The 24,717-nt window shown below is 36.4% G+C and overlaps 1 protein-coding gene across 4 annotated transcripts in view; it reads right to left on the reverse strand.

Annotated features, from left to right (window-relative positions):
* The window catches only part of LOC129744217 (trissin receptor-like), a 198,567-nt gene that overhangs the window by 34,882 nt on the left and 138,968 nt on the right, over window positions 1–24,717 (reverse strand). For all 4 annotated transcript variants that reach the window (XM_055736631.1, XM_055736629.1, XM_055736630.1 and 1 more), the window contains 2 exons: window positions 17,454–17,613; window positions 5,223–5,420 (listed from right to left, as the gene is read on the reverse strand). In XM_055736631.1, the coding sequence (XP_055592606.1) occupies window positions 5,223–5,420; window positions 17,454–17,613 (358 nt within the window). The remainder of the gene's footprint in view (window positions 1–5,222; window positions 5,421–17,453; window positions 17,614–24,717) is intronic.

The raw sequence follows: 24,717 nt of genomic DNA on the forward strand, positions 1-24,717 counted from the left end.
TCTTGAAACTTGAAGTTCACAGAAGGCTATTTGAGACCTAATTTGTAACTTTTATACTGTGTGGATGCAATTGACATGTCACAAAATAGGGTGATTGAGAAACTTCTTGGAACTTGAAGTCCACAGAAGGCTATTCGAGACCTAATTTGTAACTTTTATACTGTGTGGATGCGATTGAAATGTCACAAAAAAAGCTATTTGAGGAACTTTTTGGAACTTCAAGTCCATAGAAGGCTATTTGAGGAACCTTTTGTAACTTTCATGCTCACATTCGGGAAAATTCGGTACCAATTCCCTTTGAAACCTTTGTTCAGCGAAATTCGAACTTTGGAGGAACGAGTTTAAGTAGATATGAGACTTTTGGTTGCTTGGGAAATTATCTCAAGGATGTATAATAATTACAACTTTCGATCGGATTTGAGTAAAAAACGTGCACCGAAAATCGAACCGGTTCACTAAATTAGTCGCCAAAAGCAGCAGAAAAATTTGTTGAAACTGACACAGTTCAAAATAAAGTAAAAAATTTCAAAGATTTTCATTTTTTCACTGGGAAATGTAAACAAAACACTGTTTTTATGTGTAGATAAACTTGGGAAAAAATTTTTTTTCAACTTTTTCCTTATTAAATAACAGAATTAGTCCATTTTCACTGTGAATATCGTGTTGTTTTAGAGTCGTTTTGATCCAATGTTTTGGAGCATCATCTGCCTACACTGGGGCGTTTAACATCCAAAGGTTGCTTTTAAAGGCGTTTGTAAAAAATCGTATTTTTTAATAGTTTTTACAATAAAAAGTTATATTATTGACAGAATATGAGTAGAAGATAGGAATACGAAGCACATGTTGCAATGTATTCGGGTGATCAGATACTGGTTGAAGCTGGGCACAAGAAAAATCTGGACTGCATAAAGTATTTGAACCAGAAGAAATAATATGCAGCCATAATTCATGGTATAAATAATTGATATTGTTTTGTTATTAAATTAATTTTTCACTAAATATATCAATATTTTCCGTGTTATATGTGTAAAAAACCGTGAAATCAACAGAAATAAGAATAATTTTTCGGTGAACGTCTTTTGGTAAACAGTTAGCGGTTATCATATTTCCTGGATATCTCATCGAGAAGGTAAATATTGAGTGTAAATGACATATGTACTTATACATACTTAAAAGCGTGCCTTTTCGTTCACTTTATCTAACTCTCAAATTTCAAGTAACGTTGTTAAATAGGCAAAACGAAATTCTCATTTTTTTTTCAACGGAGCGAGTCGCATAAAGTGGGGATTCTCTTGTTGTAGAGTTACGTCTTACGACATTACTGTAGCAGTACTTACAGAAATTCGTGAATGAACTTCTTTTTACAAACTCTTACACTGTGTAAATTGCGGGCTAGGGACAAGAAAAATACCTATACAAGAAAGCAAGGACGAATCAGATACCAGAACAAGATAATTTAGGATCAGATTTTTGTTAATGAACAGGATCGGGAACAAAATCTTCATCCGGAAAAAAAAAATTTGATTGGAATCAGAATAAGAGTGAGGATATGGATTGAAAAACGCGCGGATTTATACACTTTATTTGGGAAATCAAACATTAAAAACATATTTTTTTTATTTATGCCTCCAAAACGATTTTTTGTTTAAGAAAAGTTGTATCAAATTTAGCATGAAAGGTTTCTTGGAAGCCAAAAATACAATCTCAAATCTGTCAATAAGTTTCGATAAAAGAAAATTCATTTTTTTCTTGATTTTTGTTAAGTTATTTCGGAATGTTGACAAAATTTGTCCGGATATTTCCCGGGTTTTTATTTGGCAATTTGTGAATAAAATGCTCAAATTTTGCCAGGTTTTCATTTAAAATTGCCATCGAAAAAGTTGTACCGGAAAAGTTTATCAGTGGTTGTCCGCCTACTGCAACGCTGACTTTTTTAACTTGCGAAAACATAAAAATGTTTAAACGACTAGGAAAGTCGGATAAGAAGGACACCCTTAGATATTGCTTTTTTCATTTCAGTTTCCGTGTAGATGGGCAGTGTAGGTTGTTTGCTGTCGCATTAACCATTGGGTTTAGTAAAGGGTGATACGGTCAAAATTTGGCCAAGGGAAAGCACGTGTAAATCGGTGAAATCGTTTTTTTAAAAAATCAAATTAAATTTCTTTTTCAAGTTTAATTAGTACAAAATTCAAGAAAAATATTCAGTTAGGCTTTCGCTTTTACAAATCCAAATTGCTGGGCCTTACGCTGAATCCCTGCCATCAGATTTTGTACAGCCACCTTGCCCACCTTCTTCGCCGCAGAAAGCCAGTTTGCCTTGAACTGTTGCTCGTTCTTGGCAGTTTTTTTTTTATCTTCTTTAGGTTCCGCTTGACAATAGCCCAATATTTCTCAATTGGGCGGAGCTCTGGCGTGTTGGGATTGTTCTTGTCCTTGAGAACCACCTGCACGTTGTTGGCGGCGTACCAAAACAGTACGGAACAACCGTGTTTCTTCAGGATAGGCAGCAGACGTTCATTCAAACGTAAATCTTTCACGTAAATTTTTTGGTTGACAGTCCCGGAAGCTATGAAAATGCTGCTTTTCAAGCCACAGGAACAGATGGCTTGCCAAACCAGATATTTCTTCGCGAACTTTGACAGTTTCATGTACTTGAAAATATATTCTACCTTTCCCCTTCCTTTTACCGTATAAAACTCCTGTCCCGGAAGCTGCTTGTAGTCGGCTTTGACGTAGGTTTCGTCGTCCATTGTCACCCACTCAAACTTCGTCAGCATCGTCGTGTCCGGGGTCGTATTTTGTTTATCATCGCGATTTGGAGTCACCACCTTCTTGTAAGTCGATAGTCCGGCTCGTTTTTTGGCTCGATGCACGGTTGAAGACGATACACCCAGCTTATTTGCGGCATCTCGGAGAGAGAAGTAAGGGTTTCGCTTGAAACTACCGGCAACTCTCTTTGTCGTCTCAGTGGCTTCCGGTTTTCAATTCACCCCCGATCCATACTTCCTGGCTGTCGACAAAAGTTCCCCAAACACTTTAATTACATTTCTAACTGTTGATTTGGCAACTTTTAGCGATTTTGCCAGCTTTGCGTGAGAGTAGCTTGGATTTTCGCGATGCGCGAGCAAAATTTTGATACGCTGCTCTTCTTCCTTGGACGGCATTTTGACAACTGAAGAGTGAATTCCAAAATCAAAATAAGTGCAACATTCTACACACACACCATCAAAATGAGGGGTGTTCAGGTTTTCTAAATGCAAAATTGAAAGAAATACGTTAAGTTGATAGTGATAAAATTTTGACCGTATCACCCTTTAAATATTCTTCATCAAGACTGTTTTTATATGTAGCTATCTAAAACATGCTTGCAAATCACACTTTTCAAAAATGGTGTGGTAAAACGAACACTGCTCAAAAAACGCCTTCAGAGCCAAGTGTAAAAATAGTTGATTTTGTCGAACGATTCTTAAATTTCAAACTATATTTCATGATTTATCAGATTTTAAGAATTCTATTTACATACTATTTTGTTCTAAAGAAAAATGCAATTTTTTAAATGAAGAGATAATCACCGTAAATTTTGTTTTGTGAAATTATTTTATCGGCTTTATCGGTGAAATTTATATTCTTCGAGAAAGAATATTTAAGAATTGAAAGATTATAGACGGATAGAAGATTAGAATAAGATGAAAGATGTTGAAATTGAGCGGAAGGGTAATTTTAATTTGAAAACTTGTCATGTGATGAAAAGTTACCCTTCCGCTCAATTTCAACATCTTTCATCTAATTTTAATCTTCTATCCGTCTATAATCTTTCAATTCTTAAATAGTCTTTCTCGAAAAATATAAATTTCACCGATATAGCCGATAAAATAATTTCACGAAAAATGCAATTTTTTGAAAAATATTTGGAAAATGACCAAACTTATCCAATTAAAAGCGTATTTTATCGAAATTTGCTTTTATGCACTAATACTGAGGTTGCCAGATCTTTCCCAGCAAGTACCCGAGCCAGACAAATTCGGGATATTTTATCTAAAATCCTGGCAAAAACCGTGCATATGAATTTAAAATTGTCGACCAAAAACTCGGGTTTTATTTCTTGATACCTGAATTTGAGTCCTGTTAACAGTTATGCAGCATTCACGGGTCTGAAAGTTTAAATTAGATTCTAATTCTTAAATCCAGGCAATGTAAGGGATAACCGAAAAAATTAAAAGTTTATCCATGAAAAATGGCACAATTGATTTTTTGAATAGATAAAAATAGAGATTAACAAATAAGAACTTAAAATAAAAATTCTCAAATCAAAATAATTCTTGCATGTTTTTTTTTTAAATCTATCACTAAATCACAGATGACGCCTTTTTTTACAGATTTTTTCGAAAGTATTTTCTGTTTGGCTGATTTTTTGAGACAATACATTTGAAAGATTATCAAGCATTATTCTTGTTTTAGTTAAACTAAAATAATCTTACCAAACAAGATCAACATGTAGAGCGTATACAAAATCAGTGACAATATATAAAAAGTCTTTTAGTTACATTTAAAAATAGTTATTGAGATACCGGAATAAAAATATGGTTGCAGCTCTGTGAAATCATAGATATTTTAGTCTTCAATCTGATGTCTAGTTTTGAAATGTAATTTCATTTTTTCAATCGAACTTACTCGATGTTACTCCAAATCTACCGCCCCCTTGAGCCCTTCCAACGCTCACCAAATTTGAACATTGAGCTCACCGCCCCCCTGGAAGCTCTAAACGCCCCCAAGGGGGCGGTAGGGACCACTTTGAAAACCACTGGCGTAGAATGATAACGATACCAAAAGTCATGTCGTATTAGCCTATACTTACTGTCCCAATCGATTTTCTTAAAAACTCGAAAAATCTCCAAAAATTGCATGGTTTCAAATCATGGTGGACCTTACGGTTGTTGTCCACTTCTGAATCCTGTTCAAATGTATGGAAATTTTAGACATGAAAAAAAACTCGATTGAAGCCAATGAAGGGAAGAACAAAAAAACATATTAATCTTTCTTAAACGCATGTGGTAGAAAATGCGATATCAAATTTTCCCGCTATTTATGACTCAGTAATCAGATAGCCAGTGTTTGTTAAACGAACTTCTTCGGAGTTTGTTTCGGGAAAATCTCACTTATCTCAATTTTCTGTGCTTTTAACTATTCTTTATTTTCAAGTATTGAACAGTTTCCAGACTTACGGTCATCATCAGCAGCGGCAACAGATACAGTAAGGCAAAGTTGATGATATCGAACAGCTCCGAGTTGAATGCCTTCCGGTCGATGATGCAGATAGTTTCCACCTGATCATCGCCCAGGTCGTTTGTGATCGTCCGGACGAAGATGAACTTTGGCACCGAGTAGACAGCCGACGTTATCCAAACCGCCACGATAACCAGCTGCAGGAGATGGGAGAAAAAATATATGTTTAGAAAATTATAGGCGATATTGAGCGAAATATGAGTTTAAAATATGATTTATTATCTAAAATGTGAAACAATCTTCATGAGTAATTACTTAAAGAACTTTTATTCAACTTGATTTTTCGACTACATGAATAAAAAGAAAAGAGATGAACTTTCCACTGGGTTCAAATGCATTGACCCTAATTATTCCTCTAATTATACGTAAATTTTTGAAGCCATCAATTTTGTCTGCCACGCTTAATGAGCATCGGATACGAAGTCAAACCTATCAAGTCGGGGAAAAAATAGTCAGCTTCTAATTAGGAAGGTACGGCATCCCAGGAGCTTAATTAAAACTGAAGAAATGTAAGAAAAAATTCCAAGATAAAATGAGGCTCAACTTTTTGTCTTCCTTTCTTTAAACTTCATCGAAACAATGAATCAGTGACATGAATCAAATGTTTGGCTCTATACTTTCTGTTTTGTCTTTAACAAGTGAATTATTGGCACCTCTCTCTGTAAAATCAATCTATTTGCTATTCACCATTTGAGACTAGCTTAATTTTTTTTTTAACTCCGAAAACCTTTTCCCCCACTCATCCTCAAAAGACGGACGATCCATTTTTAATTAAACTGTCTGTGAATCACAAATCGACTGGAATGATGGTTTTTCTCTTCCTCCAGGAAAAAAAAAATAATGAAAATTACTGTCGCTGCCTTGCCTAGTTTGCGCTAGACCAAGCCTAGACCAATCGAAACCCGTTCCGGATCAATGATCTGATCAAATCCGATTAATGGGACGATTCCTTCGAATCGGGAGGAGCGATATTCGGATACAATTACTTTCATATAGTTGGTTTTTATGGATCAAAACAGAGATACTTTAGAAGAATTTTTCCGCAATAATCTTAGTGATTCAAATTCATTGCATCAGAACTTTTGATATGATGATATAGAATGATGATTGAATTTGATCGAATTGGTGTTAAATTGAATAAATGTTTTCGATGTAAACGGCTTATTCAGTCATTTGTGGGAATAAAAACGAGTTATTTTTATTATTGTCCAAACGTTTCGGCCATTTATTGTGGCCTTCTTCAGTGGGTAACTGTAAATTTATTGTAATTTTGTAACATTGTCTAAATTTGTGTTATGTGAACATATTTTGTACTCACTAATTGTCAGGTTCGTTTTTAGTCTAATTTTTGTGGTAATTAAATATTGTAGTTCTAATTTTGTCTGTGAATACTGTATCAAATATGTTAGTTTGAAAAATTGAACGTTTCCTATTTTTTTAAACTCACTGCGTCGAAAATTGAACCGCAACGCTTCACCATTAGATAAACTGTGCGGCAGCGCTTTGTTTACTAATGGCTACTCGGATTTTGTGTGTTAGTGTTTTGATCGTGATTGGTTATTGCTATGTTACTAACATTTGTTTTTTGTTTTCGTGTGGTTGTACATTGTAGGATGTTTGCATATGTGGAACTGAGGTTGTTTACGTCGGTTCTAAAGTTTAATGTGTTCGTGTTTGTGTAGATGTGACACATTTCCAGGATTGGGAGAGCGCTCGATCTTCTGGTTCTATCAATGACTCTGGCTTTCTCGAGATCCATCGTGTGGCCTTCATCAATGATATGAGCCAGAAGAGCGGTACAGTTCTCTCTCATGCTCGCTTTCTCGGTGTTCGTTTGGGTGGAATCCCGTGTAGATAGCTGTTCATACTTCTTGATGTTTGACTTGTGTCCAACGAGTCTTGTTTTCAAGTTGTTACGACTCATACCGATGTACTGTTTTGGGCAGCTGCTACACGGGATGGAATAGATGATGTTTGGTGTTTAAGATGAAGCAATCGGGTCTTTGGCTCGTGGCAATAACATTCCAAGCGGTTTTGGAATGCAATTAGCGATGTGAATTTCAGCGTAATCGGTTTTCAGGATTTTTGTGATGTGGCTTGATAGGTTCGGGATGAAAGTGAGCTGAAAATATCGGATTTGCGGAGGATTGATGCTGGATTCTGTTGCTGTTTGCTCGGTCTGGAGATTGCTTTTCGAGTAGTGTTGTGTTTGTTGTTCTGCGGCAGTTGATTGGTGATCTTCGTTGTTTGGTTTATGCTGTTGTTGGGTGGGTGGTATGATGGCTGGTTGCTGTTGGGTTGGATGCTGTTCGATTGGATGCTGTTCAGTAGGATGCTGGTCGGTTGGATGTTGTTCGATGGTGATGTTTGGAGTTGTGGACTGTTCGTGCTGATGGATATGATTTTCCCGGTTTATTATGCGGTTGATGAGTTGTTTTGGATAGTTGTTCTGGCGCAGGATTCTATGGATGGTTATATGCTGTTTTGATTTTTGGTTTCTTGAATCGAACTTTATCACTCGTTTGACGAAATTTCGGGCTACGTTTAGTTAGACGCTAATCGGGTGAAATGAGTGGTAGTTCAATAGGCGGCCTGATGAAATGTCTTTGCTGTACCATTCAGTGCTCAACGTCCTGTCTTCATTTATGGTGATGAAAGTATCTAGAAAAGCGATACTGTTGTTTTTGGCTGTTTCCATCGTAAATTGCATTTTTGGATGATAGGAGTTGAACGTCTGGAGTACGTGGGTTAGTTGGTTGTTGGGCAAAGCTAGTAATAAGTCATCAACGTATTTGATCAGCAGGGGTACTGGGAAATCGAGTTTTTTGGTGCAATTTCGCAGAAATACGTTGATGACTTATTACTAGCTTTGCCCAACAACCAACTAACCCACGTACTCCAGACGTTCAACTCCTATCATCCAAAAATGCAATTTACGATGGAAACAGCCAAAAACAACAGTATCGCTTTTCTAGATACTTTCATCACCATTAATGAAGACAGGACCTTGAGCACTGAATGGTACAGCAAAGACATTTCATCAGGCCGCCTATTGAACTACCACTCATTTCACCCGATTAGCGTCAAACTAAACGTAGCCCGAAATTTCGTCAAACGAGTGATAAAGTTCGATTCAAGAAACCAAAAATCAAAACAGCATATAACCATCCATAGAATCCTGCGCCAGAACAACTATCCAAAACAACTCATCAACCGCATAATAAACCGGGAAAATCATATCCATCAGCACGAACAGTCCACAACTCCAAACATCACCATCGAACAACATCCAACCGACCAGCATCCTACTGAACAGCATCCAATCGAACAGCATCCAACCCAACAGCAACCAGCCATCATACCACCCACCCAACAACAGCATAAACCAAACAACGAAGATCACCAATCAACTGCCGCAGAACAACAAACACAACCCGCATAATCAATTACAATATATAGAGAATATTCTATATTGTCTCTAAACGTTATCGTTTATTGTAAAGTGAACAGTATATGTACAATAACACAGACCATATTAACAATCTGTATTATGATTATCTGTTAAAGTACCATATGGGGAAAGGGCTGTTAAGCATGTTTACCATTCAAAAAGAGCGATTTTTTCGAACAAATATTTCATGCTACATTATTGGATACGGTTAAAATATCATCCACTTTTGGCGAGCAAAACAATCTACCTGAATGTTCTAGCTACGTTGGAATACAAAATCATAGATTTCATCAACTTCAATGGATATAGTTTGCTTATAGTAGTTTGTAGTAAAAATAACGCTCAATCATACGTTCCGCATATTGTAAAATATTTTTAAAAAGAGCTTCCCTGTACCATAACCAATATAGTTCCAATTCTTTCCCACAAAAAATAAAATAAAATTAAAAAATTTAAATGTTGAGATTTTTATTTTTTATTTCTGATATTATACATGGATTATACAATCTTACCTATTTGTGCAGATCTGCATTGTTCAGCCTTTCAGTAGATTTTTTTTCCGCTCTCCGCTCAGCAGAGATCTTTGTTTCTGTAATTTCATTAGTTTTATTTAATCTCACTAGTTTTTATCGATAATATAATATAGTTTTACTTACTTTTCGCGTTCTGTGTGTTTTTCTCAGCGTGATTCTTTTTTTTCGGAGCCATTTTGAACACAGTTTTCAGTTCCGAACCTGGCGTGGGGTTGCCGACACAAATTTTAACGAAGTGAAGTGAAAATTAGCAGATGCTGAACCCAAGAGCGAAAAAATGCATAAGCTCACAACTACATCTTAAAATAACAATATTAGTTATTATCCGCAAGAGGTGAAATGATAACGACTTGTCTAACTCATACAATGTTGTCAATGTTGTTTTTTTTTTAATTTAATGTCTAATGCTAAGAAAATATAAGGAAACTTTGTCGTACACTGTTAGAGTCCTGGATAAGGTCCAGAGACAATATTCAAAGGTTGCAAATTTTTATTCTCTTATTATACTATACTTACTAAATCATATATCATATTGTCACTGTCACTGATACGATCCTGTCATAATTTATTGAGGTAATAAAATTTTGAACATGTATAATGAAATGATACTTGGAAGATATTTCATACTGGTACTGCTACCAATATATTAAGTTAATAGTTAGTACTATATCCCCAACTGTTTTTAATTATGCGGGAACACTACTCCAAAAGCAATCTCCAGACCGAGCAAACAGCAACAGAATCCAGCATCAATCCTCCGCAAATCCGATATTTTCCGCTCACTTTCATCCCGAACCTATCAAGCCACATCACAAAAATCCTGAAAACCGATTACGCTGAAATTCACATCGCTAATTGCATTCCAAAACCGCTTGGAATGTTATTGCCACGAGCCAAAGACCCGATTGCTTCATCTTAAACACCAAACATCATCTATTCCATCCCGTGTAGCAGCTGCCCAAAACAGTACATCGGTATGAGTCGTAACAACTTGAAAACAAGACTCGTTGGACACAAGTCAAACATCAAGAAGTATGAACAGCTATCTACACGGGATTCCACCCAAACGAACACCGAGAAAGCGAGCATGAGAGAGAACTGTACCGCTCTTCTGGCTCATATCATTGATGAAGGCCACACGATGGATCTCGAGAAAGCCAGAGTCATTGATAGAACCAGAAGATCGAGCGCTCTCCCAATCCTGGAAATGTGTCACATCTACACAAACACGAACACATTAAACTTTAGAACCGACGTAAACAACCTCAGTTCCACATATGCAAACATCCTACAATGTACAACCACACGAAAACAAAAAACAAATGTTAGTAACATAGCAATAACCAATCACGATCAAAACACTAACACACAAAATCCGAGTAGCCATTAGTAAACAAAGCGCTGCCGCACAGTTTATCTAATGGTGAAGCGTTGCGGTTCAATTTTCGACGCAGTGAGTTTAAAAAAATAGGAAACGTTCAATTTTTCAAACTAACATATTTGATACAGTATTCACAGACAAAATTCGAACTACAATATTTAATTACCACAAAAATTAGACTAAAAACGAACCTGACAATTAGTGAGTACAAAATATGTTCACATAACACAAATTTAGACAATGTTACAAAATTACAATAAATTTACAGTTACCCACTGAAGAAGGCCACAATAAATGGCCGAAACGTTTGGACAATAATAAAAATAACTCGTTTTTATTCCCACAAATGACTGAATAAGCCGTTTCAATCTCCAAAAATTAAAAATCATCCAGTCAAAAAACAATACCAAAGTTTTCGATGTATTTGAAGAAAAAATCGGTTTTAACCCTTCGTTTCATAAAGTTACAAATTTGCAACAATTAATGTATGGAAAAAGTGAAAAATCGTATTTTATTTTAATTTTTTTTCTTAATGTACTCATCATTTCCCACTGTTTAAAATCATTTTGAAAGAAAAATAAAAAATCATTAAATGAAGGGAACAAACTTTCCAAGATTTTCCATTTGCTGAAAAGGGTGAGTCAGCCAACTTAAACCTTCAATTGCCAAATGAATTGTTTTAAAATGATTGATATTAGAATTTGTTTTGTATGATACCTGTCAAAATAGGAAATTTTCAATGAATATATGTATGCTTAAAATCAAATCATTTAAGAAAAAATCGCTCAAATTTGAATCTTGTGTAGTAGTCCGGTTTCATCAAACCAACACATTTTGATATTTTTGAAAACTTCATTATGTTCGCCATCTAGCAATTCGCTCACAGAAAATCAAAATCAAAACAAAACAAATCATGCGATTGCCTGGTGAGCGGATTTTTCCCCCATGATTGGTGAGCTGATTAGAGTCCTAGTTAGCATGATTTTATTTTTAAAAAATCATGACCAACCCGTGATCAGAATTTGAAAACGATCATCGGCTGCTTGATTTTCAATTTTTGATCTTAAATCATCTGATTGAAATCCACGTGGTTTCTGAGATTTCATGATCAAGAAACTCGAATCGAGCATTGTCTTCAATGCTTTCGGTGTTTCGCCTTCACGTCGAATAAATCATTTTTAGACAATGGTATTTTTTTGTAAATTTAAGTATCAATCAATCTAATCTCTGTGTGAGAAGTTTTTCATTGATTTCAAATCCAATTCGGTCAAATTTGAAGAAAAATAACTGTTCATTTATAAAACGCTTTACGAATTATAAGCTTGAAAATCAGATTTTAAATAAGTAAAAATAAAAACCACAAAACATTATTTTGGATATTGTATATTAAAAGAGGATTTTAACCAAAATTAAATTCGTCTTTACAAACAGAATACTTTCAATTTATTTGATCTTTCTGTATCTGATTTCTGGTTTTTGAAGCTGTGCTGTTAATTTTAAAGTTTTTGGAGAATCATATGAAATCTAAATTATAAAGCTTTGCCAATTATCATCGATTTGAAATTCTGAAATTTAATGTGAATTTTGATTCATATTGCACGGTGACTTTTGATAGAACAATTTCAAGAAAAAAAAAATCAGCAGCTCTAAAAATTTTTCATATTATAGAGGAGACTATCCTCTATCCTAACCATATTCAAAAGACCGCTGCAAGACTTTTTGCTCCCATATGTTTTGACGATGTCTTTTGGGTCACCAAGCATCAGTGTAAAATTTGAGATGATTTGGTTGATTCCTGAGTTAGCGCAACGCGTTTCAATTTTGTATGGAAATTTGTATGGAAGAAGAAATTTTTGCACATTAAATCATCCAGAAAATTCAAATAAGCTTGAAATGAAGTCGGTTTTTGATTTTTGGTTTTGACTATTCTTAAGCTTCAGTTTTTGCTAAATTGACAAGCAGCTAAGAATTTCATGAAAAAAGTTATAACAATTTCGAAATAAAAAATCAGCATCCATTGAAAAGTATTGAAAAATTGTGGATTTTGCGTGCAAGAGCTGTTAATGATAGCATGAAATGTTTTTGCAAAGGTTATATGAATCAATAAATTCTCTGGCAATGCAAAGCCGTTTTTTGAGATTTTTTATTTCCATCCTACGATTACACAGCTTGCAAATTTACACAAAAAAAAATGCAAAAATATAAAAAAAATATTTTGAAACATATTTTTTCTATAACATCGAATATCTTTTCTGGGGTATAAGTTTGGTTTTTGCTTTGTTCACATGAATAATACTGCAAGAATCAAGGAATATTTTGCATCCAAAGATGAGTTTATTGGAACTCTCAGTTAATCTCTGGCGATTTTTGAATGAAAAATTTTGTTTTCCCTTACAAATTTCCATACAAAATTGAAACTCGTTGCGCTAATTCAGGGCTGAATGGATGGCTTTCAAAAAGTTTATTGCTATTTCTGACAGCAAAAACAACCAAAAAAATTTGGAATTTGGATTTTCCATACAAAGCTTGCAGCGGTCTAATATTTATATTCAGGTAAAAACGATCGAGGTGTCTTGAAACATTTTTTTAAAAAGAATTTTGAACAAAATACTCGAGTAAAAAGAACTAAGAACTTCAAATTTTACATTTTCAACTTCAAATTTTACATTTCTGAGCTAAGATGTAGAAATATTCCTTCAAAAATAATAATAACTTCAAAAGTTTTTATCATAATGATTTTTGATACGAAACTTTGGTCAAAATTAACAATTTCTAAGAAAGTTTTCTAAACTACCATAAAATTTTCCTAGAACTAGTCGTAAAAATAACTGGCAACACTGTAGCAAAATCAAAAGAGCACGGTGATGAAGGTCTTTTTTCTTTGAAAATTATTATCCAAGAAAGAATGTATTTTCAAATTGAGTGAAGAAAATTATATTGCTGCTTCCTAAAAAATCCATAAAATTTATTTTCTAACTCGATTTGTATAGATTCCAGAAACATGACCCCACGTGGTAGCAAATTATTTATTTAAATTAAAAAAATTCAATACTAAGTGTTTGATAAAACAAAAATTCAGAAGTGAAAATCTAACTCGAAGGTTATGTCAACACCTCGTAAACTAACCCTCATTTTCTCACATGTTGATAGAATCGCAGTTTTGAATATTTATTTTGAAATAAGATTAAACTCATTTTGGAAATTTTAGTTCCATATAACCAAAATCTAAGTTGTATTTCTGTTTCCAAATTTATAATGCTGTATCCAGTTCAAGATGTTTTTTTTTATTTATAGTTCGAATAATCATTTGAAAAAAGAAACGAAAAGCTATTTTGAAATTCTGGTTCATATTTGATTTTGAGTTTCATTTCAAAGTTGATTCACGATTATCAAAACTTATTTGCTTTTTAAATATTTTGATCATAGACATTCCTTCTCAATGCTATTCTCTATAGAATCTATTATTTTCGGACTCTTATTTTTTCTAATATACAAAATTTTATAATTCAAACATCCCTCATCTCAATTCTACATTCCATTCTCAGCAAAAGCTTCTCAAATCTTAAATTTTTATTTATTTTCTGCAAGTTCTTTATCCAATCCGAAAATATTCCTCATAAAAGCCTTCCAATCTATGCTTTTCCTTTCGCTCTGTTTTTGTTTACCAGAGCCGGAACAACCCAAAAACATTCTTAGTAATAGCTTTCTCAAACTGTGCATTTCTTGTTACTCTGTCCCTTTTTACGATAGCCAGAAGAATTGGAAAGGAATCTTAGAAACAGCCTTCCCAACCACAAAGCCAATTCAAAACAAACAATCGGAAACAGTAGTCTTTAAATCGAAATCAAAACAAATAATCAGCAGCAGCAACCTTAAAAGTCTGCGCTTCTCAAGCCATTCAGGTTTTTTTTCCACCGGAAGGGCAAATCAAAACAAACAATCAGCAGCAGCAGCCCTGAAAATCTGCTAAAACCAATTTAGCCTTTATCCACCGGAAGGCCAAATCATAACAAACAATTAGCAGCAGCAGCCTTAAAAATTTGCGGTTCCTTGGCCATTTCCGTTTTTTTCCACCGGAAGGCAAAATAATAATAAAAAATTAACAGCCACAGCCTTAAAAATTTGCACTTCCTAAGTCAATTTCGTCTTTTTCGACCGGAAGGCCAAATCATAACAAACAAATCATTAGCAGCAACAGCCTTAAACATATGCGGTTCTTTGGCCATTTCCGTTTTTATTTTCCACCGGAAGGCCGAATCATAACAAACAATTAACTTCCTAAGCCAATTCCGTCTTTTTCGACCGGCTGGCCCACACAAAGCAAACAATCAATAGATTTGCGCTTCTAAAGCCAATTCCGTCTTTTTGACTGGATGGCTTAATCAAAGTAAAAATATGCCCTTTCAAAGTAAATTCCGTCTTTTTCCACTAGAAAGCCAAACCTAAATAAACAAACAGCTGCAACAGTCTTGAAAATCTGCGCTTCGCAAGCCATTCCGTTTTATCCACCGGAAAGCCAAATCATAACATACAATCAGCAGCAGCAGCCTTAAAAATCTGTGCTATTTCAGCCATTTCCGTTTTTTTTTACTACCGGAAGGCCAAAACAAATCAAACAAGCATTAGCAGCGGTCTTAAAAATCTGCGCTTCCAAAGTCCGATTTAGCCGCAGCCCGTGGCGTAGAGAATAGCCTTCCAGTCTTCTAAGCCAGCGGGCATGAAATCGAATCCCGGTCACGGCATACACAGTATACTTTCTGTGGGTTGATGGCTTTAGCATTTGTAGGATGCTGGCCATCATATCCTCGAAAGATGTACCCTTAGAGTTAAGAAAAAGGTATCTCTTCGAGGAAACATCGAAGTTTCATCATGTATGTGTTTGTGTTTGTTTAAAAAAAAATCATACCTTCTTTTTCCTCCGGAAGCCCAAATCATCACAAACAATTAACAGCAGCAGTCCTAAAAGTCCGTCTTTTTCGACTAGAAGGCCAATTCATAACAAACAATTAGCAGCAGCGGCCTTAAAAATCTGCATTTCTTTAGCCATTTCCGTTTTTTTCCACCGGAAGGCCAAACCAAAACAAACAATAAGCAGCAACAGTCTTAAAAACCTGCGCTTCCAAAGCCATTTCGTCTTTTCCACCGGAAGGCCATATCAACACACCCAATCAGCAGAAGAAGCCTTTAAAATCTTTTCTTTCCAAGATAAATCCTTCTCAATCAGCAGAAGCTGCCTTAAAAATCTGAGTTTCCAAAGTCAAGTCCGTCTTTTTCCAGTGGCCGAGTCAGAAACAATTTTGTTCGTAGCAGCAGTCTTTAAAATCTGTGCTCCCTGTGTCAATCCGTCTTTCCAGAGGTCGAATTAAAATCTTCTTTTTTGCGATTCTTCAATTCAGAGATTCACTCAGATACGTCTCTTACTCACAAGAATAGATCAATCACTGACTTTGTTTTGATTCTTTTGCTAAGTGTTGCCAACAGAACAAACGTAGACATAGACATTTAATTAAATTTATCTATCTGCAATGTTGCCGAATGTTGTATGAATATTTCATTTTTTTTAATTGATTTATTTTTTGCATATCCTCCATCTCATCTCTACAAGCATGAGCAAGCTTGCTTTGATTGAAATTGAGATTTTTTTCAACTCATTTCTCGCACAAAAAATCCTCTGGGAGGTCTTGATCAATTTTTGAAGCTGTGTGTTATAAATTCCTTTTTTCTATTCGTTTGGTATTATGAACTCCTCTTAAAGATATTCTCAGTCATTTATAGCATTTCCAAGTTGAGTGGCAGCCTCCATCTTGGATTTCAATATGGCGTTGAACAGCGTAATTCGATTTCTATTCGTTGAACTTTATCACCTTTGACCCATATTGTGGATGTTTCATGAGATTTTCAGTGATTTAAAGCTTTGAGCATAAAAGCGGAAGCCGCCATCTTAGATTAATGATGGCGTCAAGTAACAATTTTTTCCTAATAGTTGGGCCCATTTACTCAATACGCATATTGTAGAGATATTTATGCCAGTTCCGGTAATTTGAAGTTTTTTAAAGATTTTTTCCTTTTTTTATTATTTTTTCTCAAAAACAACACACATAACTTATCTAAAATGTGTAAAAATGGGAATTCCAGTTCAAATATGTGCAATCTTATCAGAGCGTGTCCTGTTTTGACATCTTGATAGATAACTGTCACTTAGTGTTATGGCGCTTAAATAATCAAGCACTACGTTCTATTCTATGTTTTATTGTAGTTTTAACAGAGCATTCATATTTTTATCAACACAACTAAAACAGTACATTTATTAAAAGCTTTGTCAGCGTTTTTAAAAATACCTGGAAACAAATGGTTGAAACAAGAACTTAAGCGTTTTTCATTACTATAATAAAACCTTCATAAAACGAACTGCACGAAAAAATGCCATAATAAAACCATGGTAAAACTTCCTGTTGCAAGTTGGCTTAATCTGTGTTACTTGGGATTTTTGAAGAAATAATCCTTTAAACGTCTATTTTAACTTTTTATTCATTTCAATAAAGATAGTTACTTTTTTGATTTTTTTACTTAAACTTTCAAATGTCATGAAATTATCTTAACTAACTTTATCCTCTTTTCAGTTGACGTTTTATTGAATCCATTCAAACGATTTTCTCCCCTCTATAACACAAACACTCCGGATGCCATTCCACGTCGACGGATGTTCTTTATTTCCTAACAGTTTATCCATCTTACAGTAATGACCATCACTCAGATCAAGCATTTCGACAAAAAAAAATCGACTTAATTGAAGTTTGGTACTCACCCGCAGCTTCCGGGACGTCAATATTTGCTTACACGTAATGGGATGGATGATGGCAAAGTACCGCTCCATGCAGATCACCACCAGGATGAAAATCGATGCTGTGTAGCTGAGCGAATGCACGAATTGGTACATCTTGCACAGGAAATCCCCGAACACCCAGCTGAAAAAAGATAGAATTAAAAATGTAGTGTGGCTTGAGCTCGAATAAACTTAAAAAATTTGGATGGAAAACTTAAGCTTACAGAAAAAAACCTTCATACAGACTATTTAACCTTAATTCGTCTCAGATTTTTCGCTTTACCCGTTTGAGTTCCAGGAGTGTCAGTTTGACACTTTTGACTAAAACCGCTGTGACTCTCGTGTTTATTGTTGTATAAATGTTTACAGTTTTGAAAACCTCGTTATTTCACTCAAATATAATTCTCAAACAATATTCAGATTTAACAAATAGTTTCCACGTTATTCAGAGTCTAAGAGAAAAAAATCGAAAAAACATGCTTCGGAAGAAAAATTATAGATCATCTACCAAATGCTTAAAAAATCAATTAATGTATTTGTAAGCTGATGTTAGAAATTGTATGTTATACGTTAAAAAAAATTTTAATTTTTTTTAAAACCACTAAAAATGTTAAAAAGTTGTGTAAACACTGTCTTTTCAATCAATCAACCGTTAAAATTGTTAAAATTACAGTAGGAAAGTTTAAAAGTGTATTGAAAGGTTTACGTAATTTAACTTTAGATTTTCAAAATACGAATCACAGAATTTTTGACAAATTTTCAGAAGTCACTGCTTTTCTTACTATTTTTCAATTTTAAAAATCTCAAATGTTCCTACAACTAAATTCAAATTTGCACTGAAATTTTATTATACAATCACAAAATTTTCGCAATTAAAATATATTCACCAGAAAAGCAATTTTGAACCGGTTTTAGTGAGGTGAGGTTTTAGTGCTTAGCAAAAATATTGAACTTCTAGAGCGGATGAAACTTTTCATCTTCATTGGCTCTTGTTAATAAAATATAAATCTTGGTTTATTCAGCATGAAGTTCCGCTGGGAATAATGCATTGATTTAGCACCGAAGAGCTAGGAAAACTAGGGTTAAAGTTTTCTTAATTTTTCTTCTCTGGCTGACTTTTACCTTCGAAAGAATCTTGCAGGGAAGATAAAGTTTTCCGTGGAACTTTTCTAGAGAAGCAAGAGAAAAATATGTCTGTTATGGGTTTCCCGATGGGCAACTTTCAATATTAGATGCCTGCAAGCAAGAGATAGTTTGCGGCACTTGATGGATGCTTAATGATGTTCTTTGTTACGAGGAAGAATTTAAATATTACGGCTTAGGAAGACAGCATTTGATTTTGAAGAAATAAAATTTAAAAATAAAATAACAGAAAGAAGAAGAAAGATTCAAGTAAAAAGTAGCAAAAACAAGAAGACCGAATGAAGAAAAAAGAAGGTTGTAAAAAGTCCGCAGTAAGCAACAATCTAATTCATGATGACTTAATTAATCATCCTAAATAAGGATGAATCTCTTCTGCTGCAAAAGCTTTAAACATAATTTATTCGATTTGAGCACCAATTAGTAATAATAGTCACAACCCACGATGGCAAAGTAAAATGGACAGAGGGACTATGTTAAGCTTTCGTCTAGACAACGAGGCGACCCTTGCTTAGGTATTAGACGAATTGAAGCTAATTCTTAGGCTTGTCAGATTGATGGAAGAGAGGCAACAACAATTAATCACAATTTCATGAAATTGAAAGCTCGCCCTAAGGCTTGAGAAGCAAATTAGGGAGCTGTCAGCACGATAATCAATCATTTTTTTCGGCAGTTTAAAACGATGAGAAATTCTTGATGAATGTTCCATTCATTTAAAAATGAATAGAAGTTTGTTCCTTAAAAACTTTAAATTTTAATCTCAAAAAAATTTGGAAAAAGTGTCACTTAACTGACGCTTTCACAAGAAACGAACTAATCCCTACATATAAACATTTGACGTCAGGTGATTTTACTGCGAATTCACCCCAAATCCAGTAACGTAACAAGCCAAAGTTCACGAGTAAAGGGCAATGGCAATCAATCATGTTTGACGTCATCATACGAATGTCATTGGATTTATTGATTGAAAAATACGGTTCCTTGAATTGCCAAAGCGTAGTTGTAAGTGTCAGCTTCCTGTGAACATCAAGTAAACAGTCCTAGATAGTTTTTCGAAGCTGTCGTAAACAGATGATGTTCAACGTAAAACGGTGTCGCCTACTTGGATTCAAGATGGTCTTCGATTCCAAAGGAACGTATTGTATAACCTTCCCTGTTTAAAGAAAGCTATTGGTCTGAAACAGGGAAAATAATTACTGTTTAATTTTAGCAGGATGATTTATTTATAAAATGGAAGCTAGCCCACAGTCACTGTTACGTCCAGTAGAGTACAATCTAAATTTAGGGAGTCACATTGTACTACAAAACGAGTGGGCGGTGTATGCTTTCTGGTTGTTACGCTATTATAGGCATTGTGAATTCAATTTTCTGGATCATGCGAGGTAATTTCACCTTTAGCCATTTGTTTGAACACAGGAATTTTTAATTTTAAAATTTCAGAATCATTCAGAGTTAGCCTCTTTAAAAAGGGAGCTGCAATACAAATACGAATCCCTTTTTCTGAATTGAGTTTTAAATTTTAAAACTTGATCTAAAATTTGTTATTCATTCTTTACAATCTTCTGAAATTCTCACTAGCAGAGGTGTTCTCGCCATTTGAGCTTAAATTCTTATAACAATTTTCCTCGATTTGTTCTAGCAAATCAGCAGAAATCGTTTTTTTTAACAACTTCAGCAGGAATGTTTTACAAATTTTGTCAAAATGTTCTCTCAATTATATTTATTTTTATTTCATTAGTGACATTTTACCATCGTTGTGACATTTGGGTCATGTAAAATGCAGTTTACAGAGCTTTATAAACATTATATTTTTCTAAAATTTAAGTAGCGATTTTTCATGCGGTTCATCGTTTTTTCAAAATTTCAAAAACACTTCCCCTAATATTGTTTTTCTCACGAGCTTCTTTGAATCCATAACAGTCGTAAATATGGAAAATTCTCAACTTTGTGGAACATTTCCGGTTTGTTTATTTTGATGGTGAATATTTGTTTTGCCTTAGAAATGATTGATTTGAAAGCCACTTGTGCACCCTCATCCACTGTCCACGAGTTGTTGGTTTTTACAGTGCGTATAGCGTGTTGCGCAGGAATTCTGCAACTAGCTAGAGGTGTAATGTTCCGTGCGATATTGGCACATTCATCAGCTTCTTCGTTTCCGGATATTCCGGCGTGTCCTGGTACCCAGAATTTGCTTAAAATCGGTCTTTATATACGTTTCGCCGTCCATCACTCAGCAGATATAATTTGTCAGCATCTTCTCGTAGAGCTTCCGTGCCCAAGTTTTAGCCGTCGATAGTTGCCGCTCATCGCGGTTTGGGAAGTTCTATAACTTGTATTTATGTAGTCAAGTTCTCGTTTTTGCTTTCATGACGTAAGTAGCTCTGCGACATGCCGATCTTTTCATCCAAATCACGACTTGAGACGTTTGGATTTGCTTTATTCATCCGCTTCAATTTTCCCTCCGTCTTTTTGTTCTCCGGTCCCGGTTTTCTTCCAGCTCCTTTTCCGTGGTCCAATGTCAACCGCTCCTGGAACTGCTTCAACACTCTGGAGACGGTTAAATGATGAATGTTTAATATTTTTCTCAACAGCCGGTGTGACAGGTCAGGAAATTCCAGATGTTTGGAATGAATTTGTTCTCTCGACTCGCGTTAGTTCATCTCCATTTTCGTTGAATCGAAAAGCACGACTTCGAGTTTGAAAGCATGTAAACAATAGGGGAAAGTGTTCCTATATGCACATATTGAGTAATGTGCGCATTAGACTGAGTCGATTTGGGGTCATTTTTGAATTTCTTAAACCCTGGGGGCTTTGTATTGGTCCAAAACCCATCCATGATTTTTTGCAGAATTTTTAACTTACGTTTATATGAGTAAATTTGAACTTTAAGGTTTTTATGGAAAAATTGAATAGTTTGTACTGAAATATCAAAAACATTTTTGTTTCTTCTATGGAACCAAACCAGCTGATGCTTTTTGTGCCAATTTATTAATTCTTGAAAGGAAATTTTCTGGTGAACAACTCTGTCGAAGACCGTAACTACGTATCTGATTAGAAGAAAAAAGTTATTAGCTGTTTAACAGGGGTATGTCTTTTCGCATTGATAAATCGTGTTGTATCGTGTTGTATCGATCGTATCGTATCGATCAACGAAAGAATAGTCGTAGTTTAGAACACGGGTTAGAAACCTTACAATGGTCCACTGTTATGCGCCAACTGACGTTGCTGATTTGCAGGAGAAAGAGCAGTTTTACAGTCAATTGAACAGCGTGGTTGAGAGAATTCCGAAGGGTGGCATTCAAATCCACTTAGGCGACTTCAACGCAAAGATTGGCTCCGACAATAAGGACCTTGAGCGCATCATGGGGCGCCATGGCCTAGGACAGATGAGCGAAAATGGAGAGCTGTTTGTAGAATTTTGTGGCTACAACAACATGGTGATCGGTGGATCGCTCTTTCCCCATCGACCAGCACATAAAGTCACTTGGGTATCAAGAGATGACCGAACAGAAAATCAAATTGACCACATCTGCATCAGTCGAAAATGGAGAAGGAGCCTTCTTGATGTCCGCAACAAACGAAGCGCAGACATTGCATCTGACCATCACCTCGTCCTTGGCGAAATACGACTGAGAGTTGCGCGTGTCCAACGGCGCGAGGAGAAAGTCGGGTGTCGATACGACGTCCGCCGGTTGGAGAATCCAGAGGTGAAAAGGGCATACGTTGAACTTCTAGAATAGCGAGCCTCGGAGCTGCCGACAGACGAAAAAGTCGAAGAACAGTGGTGTGGAATCAAGAATGCCTTTATCACGACGAGCCATGGTACTCTCGGTAAATTTTGTGGAAGACGAAGTAAATGGATGTCGGATGAAACCTGGAGGATGATCGATGATCGGAGAAAGGCGAAAGTCGGAATTGAGCAGGCATGTACCGGGTCAGCCAAAGCAGACACCCGCTTACGATATGCAGAGCTGGAAAAGGCAGTTAAACGAGCTTGTAGACGAGACAAGAGAGCCTGGACAAACTTCCTAACCGAAGAGGGAAAAAGAGCCGCCGCAATTGGAGATATCCGAATATTATATGATATTTCTCGCCGCCTTAGCGGTGCAAGGACTAATGCAAGAATGCCGCTGAAAGACCGAGCAGGTCAGCTGCTGACAGATCGAACAGATCAGCTCAAGCGTTGGACTGAGCATTTTGAACAACTTTTCCGAGTCACGAATAGCAATGGCCAACAGAACCCGCATGGCGTAAACTCGGAAGCGCCCTCGCTAACTGAAATAGAAGCGGCAATCAAGGACATGAAATCCAACAAAGCGCCTGGAATGGATTGCATTCCTGCTGAAATGCTGAAAGCCGACCTTTCCTTGTCAGCACAAATGTTGCACCGTCTTTTCGCTGACATCTGGGATACTGCAACATTCCCGGCAAACTGAATGCAGGGTTTCCTCGTAAAGGTCCCGAAGAAAGGAGACCTAACAGAGTGCGGTAACTGGCGTGGCATAACTTTGATCTGTACAACCCTCAAAGTACTCTGCAAAGTGATCCTGAACAGGACCCAGGAGAAAATCGACGCTACACTCCGACGGCAACAAGCTGGATTCCGTTCCGGACGATCATGTGTGGACCACATCACAACGCTACGAATCATACTGGAACAAATCAACGAATTCCAGGACTCTCTTCTGCTGGTGTTCGTTGATTTCGAAAAAGCATTTGACCGACTGAACCACGAAAACAACTGGGCTGCTCTTAGACGACGAGGGGTCCCAGAGAAACTAGTCCATCTCATCGAAGCACAGTACGAGGCATTTTCGTGCAAGGTCTTGCACGACGGTGTCTTGTCTGAACCAATCCCGGTAACTGCTGGAGTGAGACAAGGATGTATCTTATCACCGCTACTTTTTCTCATCGTAATAGATCGATCGACTGTGCACCGAACCGAAGATTGCCGTGGAATCCTTTAACAATGGAGCAACTGAACGACCTTGACCTGGCTGACGATATTGTTTTGCTCGCCCAAACATAACCGGATATGCAGAGCAAACTCGACGACCTCACCGAAAGTTCCAAGGCAGCAGGTCTCAAAGTCAATGTCGGAAAGACCAAGTCGATGGAGATCAACACAGGAAATCCCTCCAGTTAAATGATAGCAGGGCAACAAGTTGAGCAAGTGGAGTGCTTCCAGTATCTTGGTAGCCAGATAACGCCTGATGGTGGTACCAGGAAAGACATCAAAACCCGGATCAGAAAGGCCCGAGTTGCGTTTGAGAGTCTCCGAAACATCTGGCGTTCACGCCAGATCTCTCTACGAACAACAATCCTAATCTTCAAATCAAACGTCAAATCCGTATTGCTGTACGGGTGTGAAATTTGGTGCACATATGCGATGACGACGCGAAAACTGCAAGTATTTGTAAACCGCTACCTGCGGAATATCATCCGCGCTTGGTGGCCTGGCAACTGGATCTCAAACGTTGAACTTCATCGCCGGTGTCATCAAAAGGCGCTAGAAATCGAGATTCGGGAACGTAAGTGGAGATGGATTGGGCACACGCTGCGAAGAGATGAAAACGAGATTTGCAGAGAGGCGCTTGACTAGAATCCAGATGGGCATCGAAGAAGAGGCAGGCCCAAAAGCTCGTGGCGGCGAAGTCTAGCCGCTGAAATCCGCACAGTTGACGAGAACCTTGGCTGGCAGCAAGTGAAGACGCTGGCTCCAGATCACCAGCAGTGGAGATCTTTTATCTCAGCCCTATGCGTCGGTCAATCGGCGCTGGACCTTTAGGTAGGTAGGTAGATTGTATGGTGATTCCTGCAGCTTTTTGCTGATTGCAAGAACTTTTTTTACTGAGTCATTCAACGATATCTGAGTCTTCGGGGTGCTTCCGGTTTTTCGTTGGTTGATTTATTAATAACTTGACTGTTTTCTAATTCTTGGTTCGTTCTGAGAACTGCTTGGTGCAAGGTCTGCAATGCCTCTAACTGAGATTCCAACAGTGAGAAATCTTTCAACTGAATCCGAAGCTTATCTACTTGCTTATGGAGTAGCTGCATTTCACGATCTTTATCAGAATGCTCTTTAAGAAGCTTTGAACTTGGCTCG

This window comes from Uranotaenia lowii, chromosome 2 (assembly GCF_029784155.1).
Source record: "Uranotaenia lowii strain MFRU-FL chromosome 2, ASM2978415v1, whole genome shotgun sequence".
Classification (NCBI taxonomy): Eukaryota; Metazoa; Arthropoda; class Insecta; order Diptera; family Culicidae; genus Uranotaenia; species Uranotaenia lowii.